General features: G+C 35.4%; 1 protein-coding gene across 10 annotated transcripts in view; it reads right to left on the bottom strand.

Moving 5' to 3' along the window:
- Positions 1-17,464, bottom strand: part of slc38a10 (solute carrier family 38 member 10) — a 59,375-nt gene that overhangs the window by 19,728 nt on the left and 22,183 nt on the right. For all 10 annotated transcript variants that reach the window (XM_073918678.1, XM_073918674.1, XM_073918672.1 and 7 more), the window contains 5 exons: positions 15,562-15,664; positions 11,890-12,072; positions 10,048-10,159; positions 5,758-5,864; positions 326-488 (listed from right to left, as the gene is read on the bottom strand). In XM_073918678.1, the coding sequence (XP_073774779.1) occupies positions 326-488; positions 5,758-5,864; positions 10,048-10,159; positions 11,890-12,072; positions 15,562-15,664 (668 nt within the window). The remainder of the gene's footprint in view (positions 1-325; positions 489-5,757; positions 5,865-10,047; positions 10,160-11,889; positions 12,073-15,561; positions 15,665-17,464) is intronic.

The raw sequence follows: 17,464 nt of genomic DNA, 5'->3' as shown, positions 1-17,464 counted from the left end.
ATTGTAAGGTCTATTCTTGATAAGGGCTGTGGGGCTTGTGAAGGTGTATACTTGAAAAATAATAAAAAATTCTCAAACAAATTAATAAAAATAACAACAACAATGGCAAAGTACCTAAAATAAGTAAATAAATGAATAAACAAATAAAAAACAGCGCAATTAACAATAGTGTGCTTATGTTGATCATTCTAGTTGAGGAGTAGCTAGATAAATAAGGATAACAGCTACCTACTTCTTGGCTATTGTGATTTTGGTTTTGCTGAATTGTCTCTGGGTCTTCTTTTTTGTGCTATATTTTAGATGTACATATGATGAATAAATGTACCTGGAACTTTAGGTAATTCGGGGGCGATGATGTTGGGAAGCTTGTTCTCGGTTTTTGCAGGGACATCCTGAGCGGGGGTTATTTTTGCCGGCTCGTTGGAGGAAATGGACATTGTGGTGGCAGTGCTGATGAGCAGGATCCCCAGACCGACCCACAGAACCAGCTTAAAACACAGAGAGAGATAAAGAGGAAATGTAGAAAGTTAATGTGTCCAGTTTAGCCCTTGAAAATACTTTAGATATCAAAAGTGTGACTTTAACGTTTGGTAACACTTTAATTTAGGTCTCAATTCACGGTATTAACAAACCATTAACTAGCACTGCTACCTTAAAAAACTACTAATTAGCTGTTTATTAATAGGTAGTGAGGAGGAAGTTGGGTTTAGGTTTTGGGTAGGACTAGGGATGCAGATTAAAATCATACTTATAACTTTATAACTTATTCCTGTATCCTGTACTTGCTGCTATTGCACTGCTGGTTAGACCTAAACTGCATTTCGTTGCATTGTACTTGTACATGTGTAATGACAATAAAGTTGAATCTAATCTAATCTAATCTACTTTATAGTTACTAATGAACAGTTAATATCTCAAAATAGGCAGGTAATAATCCAGTAGTTAAAAGCATGAATTGTGACCTAAACTGAAGTGTTTCTAATACTTGCATTTAAATATAAAAGACTCATATCATAATTTAAATAATTTCAAACAAATGCAGACAAGGACTCAAATGCACCATGCAAAGTGCTCCATGTGTTTTCCCATTTCTGCATTTAAAGTCACTTTAATATTTTGTTGGCATAACTGTCCCCTTTTCATGGTTAAAAATAAAAGTGTTGTGCACAAATTCTGTTGCAGTACAAGGGGAAGAATGTAAAGGAGGAAGATATATCACTTATAATGTGTAAGTGCCTGCAAGATATTAAATATACAATACAAACAGATAATTAGAGCTTTTAAGTTAAAGGGATAGTACACCCAAAATTAATTATTTACCCTTTTTTCAAACTTTTGAGTTTCTTTCTTCCTTTGAAAACTAAAGAAGATACTTTGAAGAAAGCTGAAAACCTGTACCAGTGACTCTTATAGTGGAAGTCGATTTTTTATAGGTTTTAAGTTTTCAAAATAATTTATTTTGTGTACTGTGACACAAGTGAAAAGTAAATTATAATAACAACATTTTCAAATTCATTTGTCAAACTAAACACCTCACCAAAAAAAATAAAATAAAATGTTGTTACAGCTGTTACCTGACATTTGTGAAATTACTACCCACTGCAAGACCCACAGTGATATTATACTAAATTAAATAAAACTATATTAAAGGAGTGGCCAGAGTGTATTCTTAAGGCTTGGTTGTGTTTATGGGGTGCAAAGCAATGTGTGTTCATGCTTCATTTGTAAAAAAAAAAAAAAAAAAAAAATTTCTAGACTGAGTCCAGACAGCCTATAACAAGCTGTCTGTATAAACACACACACACACACACACACACACACACACACACAAACACACACAAGCACCAAGCAAGTGAGACACACACACACACACACGCGCGCGCGCGCACACACACACACACACGCACGCGCACGCACACACGCGCACACACGCGCACACACGCGTGCTCATTCGCTCGGGAGTCAGAAGCAATACTGTTAGACCGCCTGCTCCCGTCCAAAATTACACCAGTTCCCGACTGCTCCCGCGCTTTGTTTGGAAATATATTCCCACACCGCAAGAAATCTGGTCGGACCTCTAGCGTCATGCCTCTACTAGCAAACGCTTTGCCTCTGCTGTGCCAATACTCTCAGTCAGTTTAACTGTAAATGACCTTTGCCAAATGCTAGCTATATATTTTTATAATTCACTGTACCAGAATTAAAATTAAACCGTATGCACTTCTCTCTTTGTGTCGTGTCCTTTGGAAGCCCAAATTCAGAAACAAAACTAAATAGCAGTGTTTGGACAGCATTTTAGCTTTCTCTGCTATAACATTACAGAGCCTCTGGCCATGCCCCTTCGATGCGCAGAGTGTATGCGCATTAACTGAAGGGTTTATGACATCATTAACCCAGATGTATTTTTTGCAGTCTCCAAATTCGTTTGATCTAGCTTTGCTTAGCTAACTCTGTAAAAGGCAATGTCTCCTTTTGCATTGAACCTTGAGCGTCTTACATTCAGACATGTTGTTTATGGTCACACAGCTATAATACAAATCAACTAAAGATTAAAATATGATATCATAGTGGACCACCCCGTTAAATTAAATGGATTCATTTTTAAAAATGTATCATTTCAAACCAGTAAAAAACAGAATCACGATTTATTGGATTCTCTCTACTAAAAAACACTCAAAAAATATTTTTTGTTCAAACTACTTAATTAAAATGAGCTGAATCAACACAATCCTTGAGTTCTGTTTTGGACAACTTAATTGTTATTTGTTCAATCCGCTTACATTTATAAAAACTATCAATTTAACTTAACTGATTGTGTTGGAACAACATGCAGGATTTGTGTGGAAGCCAGAAAATTTTACAGTGTGGTTTACTTTTCAAAAGCATCAGTGCAAATCTAATTTTACATTGGTTTAAAATTCTGCACACACATTTAGCCAGCGTGTTGTTGGCATCCAGTCCTTAATGGTGCCCCAAAACACTGATGAAATCTATTAAATCAATGCCCCTGATCTGTGGGTATTCTGTGTGCACTGGTGGATCTGGACATGCTAGTCTAGTTGGCATGAGACAAAGCAGAGTGGCATCATCCACTCATGCCAACACAAACATCTGCTGCAATCGTTATGACAAGAAGCTCTTTTGGATTGCCCCTTTTCCCAATATCAGGAACACCACCCATCTGGGTTGACTCCAGTGTTTGGGAACTGACCCTGATGGGAAAAACACATAAGCACAGAAATGTGGCATAGGCTGGCACTAAAGAACTCGCAAACCACACAAAGCAAAAGAGGTAAGGAAGACATCAGCATTGTTGTTACACATCATCTAAGATGAGATCTCAGCTGCTTTGACTCTATTGTGAAAGAGCAAAGGCATCTGTAATTTGGGCAGGAGACGGAGGGGGCACAGCCCGAGGCATGGAGCCAGACAGTGCCAGTGCACACACTGTGGGTCACAGCAAGTCAAAGCACTTGCAGGATATCAAAATTAATGACAAACTCCATTACAAAGAGAGAAGAGCAGCTGCCTTTTCTCCAGCATGCACAATTCCAGACGACTCTTCGTATTCCAGCTCACATCATACATCAGACACGCTAAAAACTCTTGATGCTTTACTTTTTTTTTTGCTTTAAGGAGCATGAGCTATGAGTTTAAGCTATGAGCGACATGGTGGTTTATTGGTAAGCACCGTTGCCTCACAGCAAGCAGGTTGCTGGTTTGAGTCCGGGCTAGTTCTGTTAGCATTTCTGTGTGGAGTTTGCATGTTCTCCCCGTGTTGGTGTGGGTTTCCTCTGGGTGCTCCGGTTTCCCCCGCAAATCAAAACACATGCGCTATAGCTAAATTGAATAAACTAAATTGGCCGTAGTGCATGTGTGTGAATGAGTGTGTATGGGTGCTTCCATGGGTGTGAATGAGTTTAAGCTACACTGCAAGGGCTTATCATTAAGCCTTGTCCTTCAAGTATACAGGTCAAACACATATATATTGTAATGAAACTTGAAATAATGTATAACTTTATTTTTTATGATTTAGAATTTAGATATTTTGCTTATTTTTTAAATGGTTTGATTTTGTTGAATGAATTAAGCTATGGTTGGGGACTTTAATTATGACACTAAGATTATGGAGCCTATCAAATATATGACATGTATAGTAACAGACATAAAGCAAAGCACGCCAGGCATGGAACGCTAGGTGAAACACACCAACAAGGCACGGGTATACCGTTGATTCACGGATTCCCCATTTATGAGTTTTAACTCCTGGTTTAAGGGAAAATAAGGTCATTTAATTTATTTAATTTGTTTAAGATTAATGTTTGATTTTTGATGTTGGCTTAGTGTTTCAATTTTCAGGAGTCGCTTGTTTTCTCTCTAGTTCTTACAATGATTCAAGATGCTGTGTTGTGTAATGGTTCTATGGAATGTGCCACAATCACCAGCGATCTAATCCTTACAGATGGTAAACTCACAGAGATTGCACAGAATTACAAACCTGCTTGAAAATGTAATCCATACCTATTCCCTACCCATAAACCCACACATACCTGTAAATTATTTCCAAAAATCAGAGGGGAATAATAGCTGAATGACAATCTCGTAGCCTAACTGTAAGCCTAAGATTAACATAAACTGTAAACGTCTCCCTTAATTCTGATGTTAATCCAGGAACATGTCCTACTTGATGAAATCAGGTTGGTGTACATTATTACATATATAATACATATAGATGAATTACCAGGTTTGTAAACATTCAGGATGCGCGCATCGAAGTTGCAGAAAAAAAACAGTAGCGCTAGCATTTACAGCGAGGAAATGACATCCGATGTGGTACAGAGTTTGTTGTTGTATTAGAGATATGTTATATTGATTACATATTATATATATTATTTACATAATGCTTTCAGCGTATTATTACAGACTGTCACCTAGTGATAAGCACAGTTATTGGGCAAAATTGACGTTAAAGTGAGCGGTGTTCGTCTGACAGGTGCATTTGTGATAGCAGCCTCCCAATGGATAGTGGATAAGACGAAATGGCCAAGCCTCCAGCCTCAAATATACAATCTCATTGAAACTCCAAGCGATTTTACAAGAGAGAACTTACAGGCCTACAAGTCTTTGGATGCCTACAATTTTCTTCCGTGTAGACATGTGCAAGAAATAATGTTCCATGATTACCAGATTCAAAACTTTGTAGTGCTAAACACCCAGGTTCTGCCTAGCTAAATACAAGGAAAGAAGACAGAACTGTACAATGCCTGGGTAATCATCAACAAGCAAAACAACTGCATTCTGACAGCGAACTGCACCCTTACAGCAGGGTATGAACTTACATTTTTACATTTCATTCTGAGCATTCAGTGTCCGCAGTTTAATTAACCATATTTCACTGTTGCTAACTTGCTGAAATCATTGCTGGTCTTTTTTGGCAACCGGTTTGCGCGGTTGAACCTGTGTGACGTTGTGTGTGACATAGGTTGGTAATTACCCTATTACAAATCTGAATCATTCTCGTCTTAATTTTAAGCCTTCCTTCCCTAATCCAGCATTTAAATCAGGCTAACATTATTTTCCTTTCAAATACATCAACTTTTACAAGACGTGTGTTAATATTAAGCCCTTTTCATTGAAAGAACAGTTGAAACAGTTTAATTGTGAAATACTATAACTTAAAATGTTATTACCACCAATTGGATTTTTTAATATATTCATCAATACAATGCTTGGTAGCCAGGTGTTATTTGTATGTACCTGTGCGGTCCAGGCGTTCTTCATGATCTTCTTGTAGATGAGAGCTGGACAGATAAAGCAGATCAGACTGCCCATGGTGGCTCCGGTCAGACCCAGGATGGTCTCCACTATGACACACACACAAATATACAGTTATTTTTAAAGTTCTAATTGTTCTGTAATTAAAAATGTGTACATAAATGTGAGTGCACTCCATTAAGCTAAGGTCTTGATTAGTGGTTTTCTGGGTAGTTGTTAAATGCTATATGATTTTAGAAATAAACCTGTCACTACCTATGAATTCAAACAATAACATGATTAAAAATGCTAATGACTGAACAAATCCCTAACCTTAATTATGAGCTTACAGTATTTAGGCATACATGTATACATGAATATTACACTAATCCAATGAAGCAAAAATTTCTTCTTAATATCAATGTTAAAAACAGTTGTACTGTTTAATATTTGTGTGTAAACGGTTAAAAACTATTGTTTTTTGCAAGGTAAAATGAACAGCATTTGTCTTTACAGTCACGTTTTTTTTTTAACATTGTTAACTTTAAAGTTGTTACCACTTTAAAGTCGGCATGAAACAGAAGTTAAGAGCGTAATTTTTCCTCTATAGTGATGTACATTCAATTGAAACCTTCAATTTCTTTGAGAAAAAAGGACGGCCCTTAAATTCATTCTTTGAGAATGATTGGATCATTGGAAAATGGAGTTGCTAACAAAATGGAGGAAAATTGGAATGCCAGTTTGGTCTGTTTTTTCTGGAGGATGTGCACTGCAATCACCTTCTGCTGCAGAATGTTTTGAGATGCCAGATGATGACGAGAACAAGGAGGCTAAATATTTCAAACTGCATCATATCATATTCATTCAAACCACTGCTTGAAACGAGACACGTGCTGATAGCTCCATCCTTAAAGCATTCCATGTGACTTAAAGTCTCTGTGACTGGCGGTTCACATTGACTTTTAAGACAATGGCAATCTAAAGAAGGATGGATTCTGATTATCTGTTAATATTTTTATCAGCTGTTTTGAAAATCATTCATCAACTGTTGTGAAAATGACTCAAGCATTGTTATAGATGTGGTGGAGACTTTAGAACTGTTTTTAAGATGTCACTGTGTTGGTGTGAACAAGATTTGCACAGCTTTAGGTGGCTAATTGCTGTAACACAAACCAAAATACAACAGCAAGCTGATCCAAGAGCAGAAATCCATTCCCACCAGCACTATATTCAGACCCAGCGTGAGGAGGCAGTTTAAACCGGAAAAAAATGGCAGAGGCAATCTACACCATCTCATCTCCTGAATCACCACATCCATCCTCTATCAGTCTTTCTCCCCAGACTGCTCCATCACACACTCCCCCCACATCCCTCTATCTGCCTCCTACCATCCTTCCTCCGTGCTGCCCTTGTGTTGCAAGGCTGGGCATTGGGCCCAGGGGGTGTTTTTCATCCTGAGAGCAGCCATATTGTTTTACTCAAATTTATGCCCCGCAGTGTCTGCTTCCCTATGGTTGGATTTGTGGCCACGAGGACACGCCGGTGGCCAGTGGAGCCGTCATGGAGGACAGAGCTATGCCTTTCCCCCCATTCAATCGTCTCACCTTCCCTTCTCTATTAGTCTAATTGGGCCCGCTGAGCCAAATGGAGCCCACGCCAGCAACAGCCAATCTCCATGAAGAATGAATAAAACATGGCCCACCCCACCATCTCCTAAAACACACGTCTCTATCATCCCGTTCCGCTGATAATGAATGGATGGTATAGTGAGAGGAAAGGAAAGGAGTGATTGACGGAGAGATATTTTAAATGGGGGAGATGAAGTGGGGTGTGACGTCATACTGTTATTAGGGAAAGTGAAACTGTAACGGATAGGTCTCCCAAAAATTACATTTCTGTCACCATTTCTCACTCTCACTCCCATTTTATATTCTTTCTTTAGATGAACACAAATAGAAGACATTCGAAGGAATGTTGGAAACAGGTAACCATTGGTTTCCATAATCTATTTTATTTTCTTACTATACAGCAGAGAATATAAGTAATGAACACCTTTTTAAACATTTTTTCTCAATTTTTCACATATTTCTAAAGGTGCTGTTGACTTAAAATTTTCCCTGGATGTTGGTAACAATAAAATAAAATCCATATATGCAAATAAAACAAATCTAATAAGTTTGCAAATTAAGTTATACGTGATAAAATTAAATGATGCAGGGAAAAAGTATTGAACACATAAAGAAAGGAAGGTGTAGAAAGGCAGTGAAAACCCAGACAGCAGCTGAAATCTCTTAGTAGTTTTTCAGCAACCCTCTGCCCTTCATCGTTGTAAATGAATATTAGCTGCTTCAGTCCAACATCAATATTATCGGGATGATATAGATGAAACCAGGGTGGACGTTTCAGTAAGATAATGATCTAAAACACAGCCAAGGAAACTCTCAAATGCTTTCAGAGAAAGAAAATCAAGCTGTAGAATGGCCCAGCCAATCCCTTGACTTAAATCCAATTTAAGATACAAATCAAGATTGGATTTGATAGGCGAGACCCACAGGGGTTTAACCGAAATCTGGTTTATTTCCATAACATAGAAAAGTTTATACTAAAGAAATACTATTCCCAGGAAAAAACATGACATGTTCAATATTTATTTCTCTCGCTGTAGATGTTAATGGCTTCTGATTTACAATATTCTTTAAAACATTTTCTTTTATGTCAAAAGAGAAAAAAAGAAAATTATGAAGCTTTTGAACCATTTGAGAATGAGCAAATAGTGAGTAAATTTACATTTTGAGGTTAACTATTACTTTAATTCTAACTGCCAGGAGTCGTTTTATACAAACATTTTCCCCATGCACATAACTACTGTTTTAAAATGACTAAAAATATGTCTGCGTGACATTGGAAAAATCTGATATTGACATTTTTTTTTTGCACTAAATATAGCGATATGAATACAGTTTCACAAGATAGTTTAGCAGCTCTATTTGATGGTTTTCTAGGGCATCAAACAGGATTCAGGTACAGAAATTGAATGATCACAATGCAAAAAATGCTTCTCTTACTTTGCTTTGTCTTGTTTCGAGCCCAAATATAAAAAAAGTCTTAGATTAGGTAACAAAAATTGTTTTGTTTTTAACTTCAAAAGAAATTAGTGAAAATTAAGAAAGACAAGCAAAAATATTTGCCAATGTGGTAAATAAAATACTCGTTTTCGCTTTCAAGATGTGCATATGGCGATATCAATATTGATGCTGAATCAAAATATTACGCAACATTGAATATACTGAACATCGATATATTAAACATACTATTTCATTGTAATATTTCACTGTCTTCATAAAAAAGTGTCTGGAGTCATGAAACGATTGTCTAGTCATTAACTATATATTTTCAAGGCTTTTTTATGTAGGCTACACTAGTTGTGTAATTCATTTTTCATAATAGTCAATTCTGAGCTGATGGCATGAATTTGCAGTGAATGCATATTTGGGTAGTTTAATTGCAATACAACTTGATCATACATTTAGTTAACCAATAGTATTAAACTACTTTCACTGTAAAAATGCAATTCATTCATGCTGTACCAACACAAATTGATTAAGTTAACAAATTTAAGGGGATTGAACATAAAACAGTTAATTTGTCCCCCCAAAAAACTCAAGAATTATGTTGTTTCAGTTAGTTTTAAATTAGTTTGAACAAGCAGCAAAAAAGATTTGAGTGTAGCAATGTACAATGTTAAAACATTGAAATTACAGCGGTAAAATCCAAGCATTATATTGAGAATAATGCTAAGCATTTTTTATTTAATGCCATGTCAGCAACCAAAGCTATTTTCATCGCAAGAACATTTCAATAAATAAAATTTAATAAATAAATTTGAATTTTATATTTGTAGTTTAAAATGTTTGTAGTTCAAAAACAAACAAATGAATACATAAAGTAAATAAGACTTAGTGCTAATGCATGATAAAAAGCCCTTAAGAGAGATGATTTCATTAAAAAAGTCTTCTAGAAGGCTTTAGGACATTCCAGTAAAATATGTTTTTCTTATATAGAGAGTACATTTGACACTTTGGCTCTTATAAGAACAAATACAATGTTTTTTATCAGATTTTATCTCATTTAAATAACTAATTAAATAAATAAATACACCAGAAAACTGTAAATAAACCCTGTTTAAATAAAGTCAATGACTGAGAGATTAGCATGCTTTAGTGAAAATTTGTTAAGTACTTTTGAAAAACTGCCATGAGTGACATTTATGGTTGTAGTGTTAAACAGACGTACCATTAGGAATGAGGATGCCAACAAACATGGTGCCAAAAACGATGCACAGAGTGATGCTCTTGAAGCGAAGGGGTGGCATATACCCTCCTGCGGCAAAAGTGCCATCTTTTTGCTAAAAAAAGAAAAGACAAACCTGTTATTTGATTCCAGGCTACATAGATGTACAAGGCTACAAGCTTCTGAACAAGTGAAATGCATGTAAGGCTATTGGCTTTGGCATGCAGGCTTCATAAACCCCCCTCCGCTCTGTTGTCAAAATGCCAGATTTAACGACAGCATAAAACCCTTCGTCCGACCGCGAATCCAGCCGTGATTTGAGCTGATTCAGCGTGGCAGCAGTGGAGAGACAGCGAGCCAATGTCTTGGCTGCTTTATGGAGGAGATCTGGACCTGTTCTCATCAATCCAGCTCCTTTTATTTGCTCCTGAATTTAGCCTGCTGTCCGCGGAGGCTGGATCTTTGGCGGAAGGAGACTTTGGTTCTCAAGGGATCCATACTGAGGGACTGAGCTGGCAAATGCATGCTGACTGAGACCAGACTTGGGGTCTGACATCAGTGCTGTGTAAATCTGCTAGACTCAATGAAGTCTTTATTGAGTCCATTAAATATAGCAAAACACATCTGCAGCTGGTGCAGTTTATGCACATCAGGAAGAAGGAGACACCTGAGTTTGTCCAGACGGCGCAAGGTAAAGGATGTCAAACAAGGGCCAAAAACTGTGTTTTTATATATATATATATATATATATATTTATATAGAGTTGAAGTCAGAATTATTAGCCCCCTATTTATTTTTCCCCCAATTTCTGTTTAACGAAGAGAAGATTTTTTTCAACACATTTCTAAACTTAATAGTTTTAATAACTCATTTCTATTAACTGATTTATTTTATCTTTGCTATGATGACAGTAAATAATATTTGACTTGATATTTTTTAAGACACTTTTATACAGCTTAAAGTGACATTTAAAAGCTTAACTAGGTTAATTGGGTTAACTAGGCAGGTTAGGATAATTAGGTAAGTTATTGTATAATGATGGTTTGTTCTGTAGACCATTTGGCCTTAAAATCGTTTTTAAAAAATTAAAAACTGCTTTTATTCTAGTTGAGAAAAAAAAACAATTAAGACTTTCTCTAGAAGACAAAAATATTATCAGATATACTGTGAAAATTTCCTTGCTCTGTTCATCATTTGGGAAATAATTAAAAAAGAAGAAAATTCAAAGAGGGCCAATCATTCAGACTTCAACCGTAAATGCAATGCAGGGTTGAACTCATGTCACTGCTGATTTGTCCATCAAAAAACATTTTACAGTGCCATTTCAAAATAGGTCGGTTCAACTCTGCATTGTTAAAAAAAGTGGCACATAAAATAAAATCAGAAGGCAAAGCAACCAATGAAGTGCTGGAGCTAGAAAACTCAAGAGGTCACAATTAGGTTTAGTGCAAGTTTCGTGAGAAATAGAACAAACCATCATTATACTGTACAATAACTTGCTTAATTACCCTAACCTGCCTAGTTACCCAAATTAACCTTAAGCCTTTAAATGTCACTTTAAGCTGTATAGAAGTGTCTTGAAAAATGTCTATTTAAATATTATTTACTGTCATCATGGCAAAGATAAAATAAATCAGTTATTAGAAATGAGTTATTAAAACTATTATGTTTAAAAATGTGTTGAAAAAATCTCTCAGTTAAACAGAAATTGGGGGAAAAAAATAAACGGGGGCTAGTAAGTCTGACTTCAACTGAATATACAAGAGTGTCTGTTCGAAGTAAACATTTCAAGGGGTCGATGATGGCATCAAATAAAAAAAAACACTGTCTTTGTCAGAGTGTTACCTGCTGCTCGAATAGCATGGTGTTGATGGCCTGTCTGCAAGGCAGGATCATCATGGGAAAGCCCACAGCCACAGACATCATAAAGCCCACACGGATCATTTCCGTCACCAGGTTAGATGGAAAGTTCATCAGTACGTTCCCAGCGATGTTATCTGTGAAGCTCACATAACCGAAGAACCCCACCTGGAGGAATACAGCACAAAGTATAGTTAAGCATTGTCGTCTTCAAATTGTCACAATGGACAAATTTGTGTAATGCTAAAAATATTTAAAATAAAAACAGCATTCAAAACATCTGTGCAAGGACAATATAAGACAGATGATTGTTCAGTTAAACTCAAGAGAACTGTTTTTGGACAATTGTTTTTTAGTCATAGCAGTCGGAATATGGAATAAAATACCAATGCATATTGGAGTGAGTACCACTTTAAATATTTTTAAAACTGTGCTTAAAATTTGGCTTGAACAAAATCAAATATGCAACTAGTAATCTGATTTCATTTTATTGACTATGATGTACTGTATGTACTGTACTGTAAGTGTACACTACCGGTCAAAAGTTTGGGGTCAGTTTTTTTATGTTTTATTTTTAAAGAAAATGATTCTGGTGGCATTTATTAAACATATGAAAAAAAATTCTTTGTTAAATATTTATAAACATTTCTAATCACTGCTTTCTTATTGTATGTAGTTAAAAATGAAATGATTACTGCAGTCATTATTGTTTTTATTACTATTACAATATTAATATTATTATTTATAATAATAATAAACTTAATAAAAATAATAAAATGAAAATAATAATTATAATAATAATTAATATTAGAGTGATTTCTGAAGGATCATGTGACTCTGAAGACTGGCGTAATGAAGCGGAAAATAGCAATAACATTTAACCATTTTATAATTTGTACTGTTCTTTTGATTAAATAAATGCAGCTTTGGTTAACAGGTTAAACTTATTTTAAAACATTTAAAAATTCCATATACCCCAAACTTTTGACTGTAGGATTGTAGGATTATTGTAGGATTATTCTTTTTTTTAAATATATATATTGTTAAAATTGTTACAACTTCCTGCCCGAGGACTACAGACATATAGCTTTATAGCTAACCCTGACACAACATTTCATGTTGTACATTGTCACTAAATAAATAAATAAATCAAAATCTGTAGTGCAATGCATTTTAATTAATTAATTTTGTTATTTATTTATATTTTTAATGGGCTAGAATACCAGGCTTTGAGCGGATCATAAAAGCAACAGTTCAATATTTTTGAAAGCAAAAAAAATATTTGTTTAAAGAAGAAAAGATAATTATTATATTACATTTTATTAAATAAAAACAATGAAACAGTGAATCGTCTTGTGAAAAATTCTAGCACAGTACAAATGTTTAAAGATATTCATATTCATTTATTTAATATACTTTTAATTAAAACAACAAATCTAAAATTATTTTTGTCACTAGAAATAAAAATATTACATTTGAACTAATTTAAAGTAACTGAAGAGGCATTAAAAAGCTTATATAAATGCACAACAATTAGCAAAAATATAACTACATTTAAAACAAAAACAGAATATATAACAAAAAAAATTTAATTCATTAAAAACTATACATTCACTGTAAAAATGTATGACTAACACGACAAATGTTTTTATGCTACTTCATTTTAATAAGGTCATTTTAATCAGGTTTCAGGTTCATACACAGTTTAACTTAATATTTAAAAAAAAATTAAAAGAACAATATTTTTATCTTACAGTTACTTTTTGTACAATCTATATTTAAAAAAACTCACATTCACTTTCCTATTTGATACTTGGCATGTCAGAGCAAATCTGTAATCTCATACGGGGTCACTTGATCCTGCTTGAAATGATCAGGACAAATACGTCTTATGACAATATACAGAAGCAGCCCAACAGAGATCTGTGTCTCTTTGATGACCTCACAACACCTCCTGACTGTGCAATGATATTGTTTTTACGTGATAAAAAAACAAACAAAAAAAACAGAGAGATGCTTTTTCAAAGGTCTTTAAGCCTTTCGGCCCCCTGAAGGCCCTCTCAACAGAGAAACAAAGCAGTGCCTTCCCTCTCCGACCTCGCTGGCCTTGATCTCTCCGCTGAGGAAAAGGTTCCCTTCAGTAGATACAGCAGGCAAAAAGTCCTTGAGTCCTGCCACAAAAAAAACTCCCACTCTATTCTATCTACAAACCTTCCCCTGAATCAAATCGGCTTTTGTTCAAAGCAAAAAGATGATGAAATATAAAAGTGGAATACAAAGAACACTGTGGAGAACGAACGAGCAATATTATCTCTCAAGGTAATGTTTATACTTCAGCTTTCACGGGAGAGAATAGGGACCAGAAACATTCTGACGATGTCTTAAAACACATTCCTCACAAAACGGCCCTGAAAATATTTATGAAGGAATAAAAGGGCCACGCGTTTGATGTTGATGGAGCGTGTCAGTGTTTGTGGGTTATGGAAGAACGTGCCCCGTCGTCTGTTTCTACAAGATCCAAGTGGGAATCAGGAGGACGTTCTGCCACCCACAGCAGGGGAAGGCCAGTCACCTGTGGGGCCGGATATGGATCTAAGAGCAGGAACGTGAGCAGACAGTAACTCTGACATCCTTGAATCTGCATTTCTTTTCCAGTATCTGAGGCCACAGGCTCATGGGGGCCAAAAAGGACAGAGCAGGGGTGCAAATGACTTAAAATGCTTTTACACACTCTCTACATTTGGTATAAACAAGATATATACATTTGAAGTCAGAATTGTTAGCCCCCCTTTGAATTTCTTTCTTTTTTAAATATTTCCCTAATTATGTTTAACAGAGCAAGGACATTTTCACAGTATGCCTTTTAACTTTTTAAGGGACTTTTTAAGACCCTTTTATAACCACTATGAATGAGATTTTAGACTTATACGGGGCTAAAGATGAAGGATTTTCAGTAATAGCCTGGTTTAACTGATGGAATTGAAAAAAAAACAAAAGCAATTATTAATTAACCACATGTTTTTAATGTGTAAAAACAAGAAAACTCTAATTGTATGGATTTTTTTGTTCAACATGATGCTTATTTTCAATGACAAGTTAACATTGTTTAAAGTATATTATTTATGAAGAAAACTACACAAATCAATAAAATACAGTTAAAGTCTGAATTATTAGCCCCCTTTGAACGGAGCAGCAGGGTTTTAAAATGAAAATGACCTCTTCAGCATTTCCAAAACGCTCCATTTTCAGCACTCGAAAACTCTGGCTTAGTATCGACGAATGGCGTAACCATATCAAAACTTATGCGTTTTCAAACTAAAACTTATTAGTGTAAACGGGGCCTCAGTCTGCTAGTTCTTGGAGATGCTGGGGAATTACTTTTTCAGTTAATAACACTTCGGTTTGTGTATTCTGTAAGTGACGCTAAAAAAATAAGATAATCAGTACTCACAGCAAAAAAAGGACAACAAATTTGTGTAATACATTTTTTATGCTATTTTTTTCCCTTATAGACAAATTTAGAAGACACTTATGATCAACAAACGATCTTTTAAGTACATTTACTGCAACTGAAAAGTTAAAACACAAAAATTGGCTAATGTTTTACTCTTAAAAAGCTGCTTACTATCTAGTTTATGAACAATCTTACACACTTACTGTGATGTAAAAGGTGGTGACCACATTGAGAGAGGAGGTGAATATTGTGCTCATTCTCTTCACTGATGGCTCATCCAGGCTGTCATAAGTGGGCAACACTTGCCTAAAAAACAAAAAAAACTTCTCATATACATCAGGCTCTAGATGTAAGTTCTTTTAAGTGAGTCAATGCAATTAAAGTCTATGACATACTAATATTGGTGACACTTTATTTTGATGGTCCATTTGAGTATTACTAGACTGTCTGCTTAATATCTGCTGATACTGCTCCTTCAACAGACATTTAACTGACTATAAGAAACTTTGCAAGTACATATCAACTTACACTAACCCTAATCCCAACCCCAACCCAACAGTCTACTTATAATCTAATGAGAATTAGTTGGCATGTAGATGCAATGTAACCTAAATTGCAACAAACGGGCCTTCAAAATAAAGTGTGAGCCTATAATTTAACAACAAAAATGTACAGTTGTGCTTGAGCATATCTAGGTTTAAACAGTTATATGAGATCTTTAACACATGTTTATGTGCCATAAAGATTTGTAAATCTTTTTTCAGCATTTACAATTGTAGAAATATTTGGTCTGAGGTCACCATTATTGGTAAAATTATTTACTAAGCAAGCCAATTTGTCATGAACTGATGTCATAAGCTAAAAGTTGTTAACAGATTGACATCAGGTTTTAATTGACAGTCAGAAAGGAGAAATTCTTTCATTGACCCAGAAATATCCCAATCCTAAAAGACAGATCATTATAACAGATGCACAATGTGAAATGTCAGATTTATGGCAACTTTATGACGAAATATAACATTATGTGAAATCTCATTTATAAGTAACCCAATCTGAACAGTCGCAGTATAATCATTACTTAGCATAAGGACATACTGAGCTGTGCATTTGAGCTCTAGAGACACAAACATGCAAGAGAGCAAGAGAAGCAGGAATTTAATATAGAAAGGCCATCACTCATTTCAGACATACAAGAGACAAAATGGTGGGAGGGTGGGAAGGAGGGAGAGCCGAACTGGATGAAACGAGCACTGATAAAGGGTTCAGTATCACTGAGAAACAAAAAACAGCTACAAAAAGAGCAGACAAAAAAAAAAAAAAAAAAAAAGAATCTATGTCTGTCATCAGGACAACCAATAAAACCAGACGCCAGCAAAACATTAAATGGGGAATTTACAACGGCTATATATTAGCGACAAGTGCTAGTCAGACTTTAGCATGTTATAAAATTTCCTGGCAGTATAGGCTTTTGTTTGGGCTCTCTAGCTCTCAGCCCACTCACAGCTCTCGTAGACACAGTCAGAGCCCATTCCTGCTTTTATTGGGATATACAGTACCACGTTCTGGGCTTTTTAAGCCAACGCCTGATCTCACACCAAAGGCCAGTCTGTCTCGTAGCTGGAAACCCATTCCCAATAAAAACCAAAGCAGGGGGAGAGAGAGAGAAAGAGAGAGAGACGTCTGTGTACTTAAACATTTTACGTGTGTTTATTTTTTCTTTTTTTCTTTTTCAAACATTCATTTAGAAAATTTCATTTAAAATGTAAAAATATCAAATTAAATACCACTACTGTTATTTCCAAAATGAGGCCAAAATACACTTCATTATAAATGTACACATAGACATCACAAATATGCAGTGAAATTTCAGGTAAAATACGTCTCCTCCTTTGCCGTCCAAAGCCACACCTCCTAAAATCGCGAACGTGCACTTTAAAGATGACAGAGACCCACTAGATTGTCATTTGCCAGTTAAAAAAACTTTATAGCACTTTATACTACAATTCCTAACAAAAAACTATCTATATAGCATGTTTTCAGTTGTGTAGTTACCAAGGAAAACTTGTCATAATGTGCAATATTTCATGCATGCAAGGATCACTGGAC

This window comes from Danio rerio, chromosome 12 (genome assembly GCF_049306965.1).
Source record: "Danio rerio strain Tuebingen ecotype United States chromosome 12, GRCz12tu, whole genome shotgun sequence".
Taxonomy (NCBI): domain Eukaryota; kingdom Metazoa; phylum Chordata; class Actinopteri; order Cypriniformes; family Danionidae; genus Danio; species Danio rerio.
Note: the sequence above shows the minus strand (reverse complement) of the source record. Positions and strands in the feature narration are given on the sequence as shown.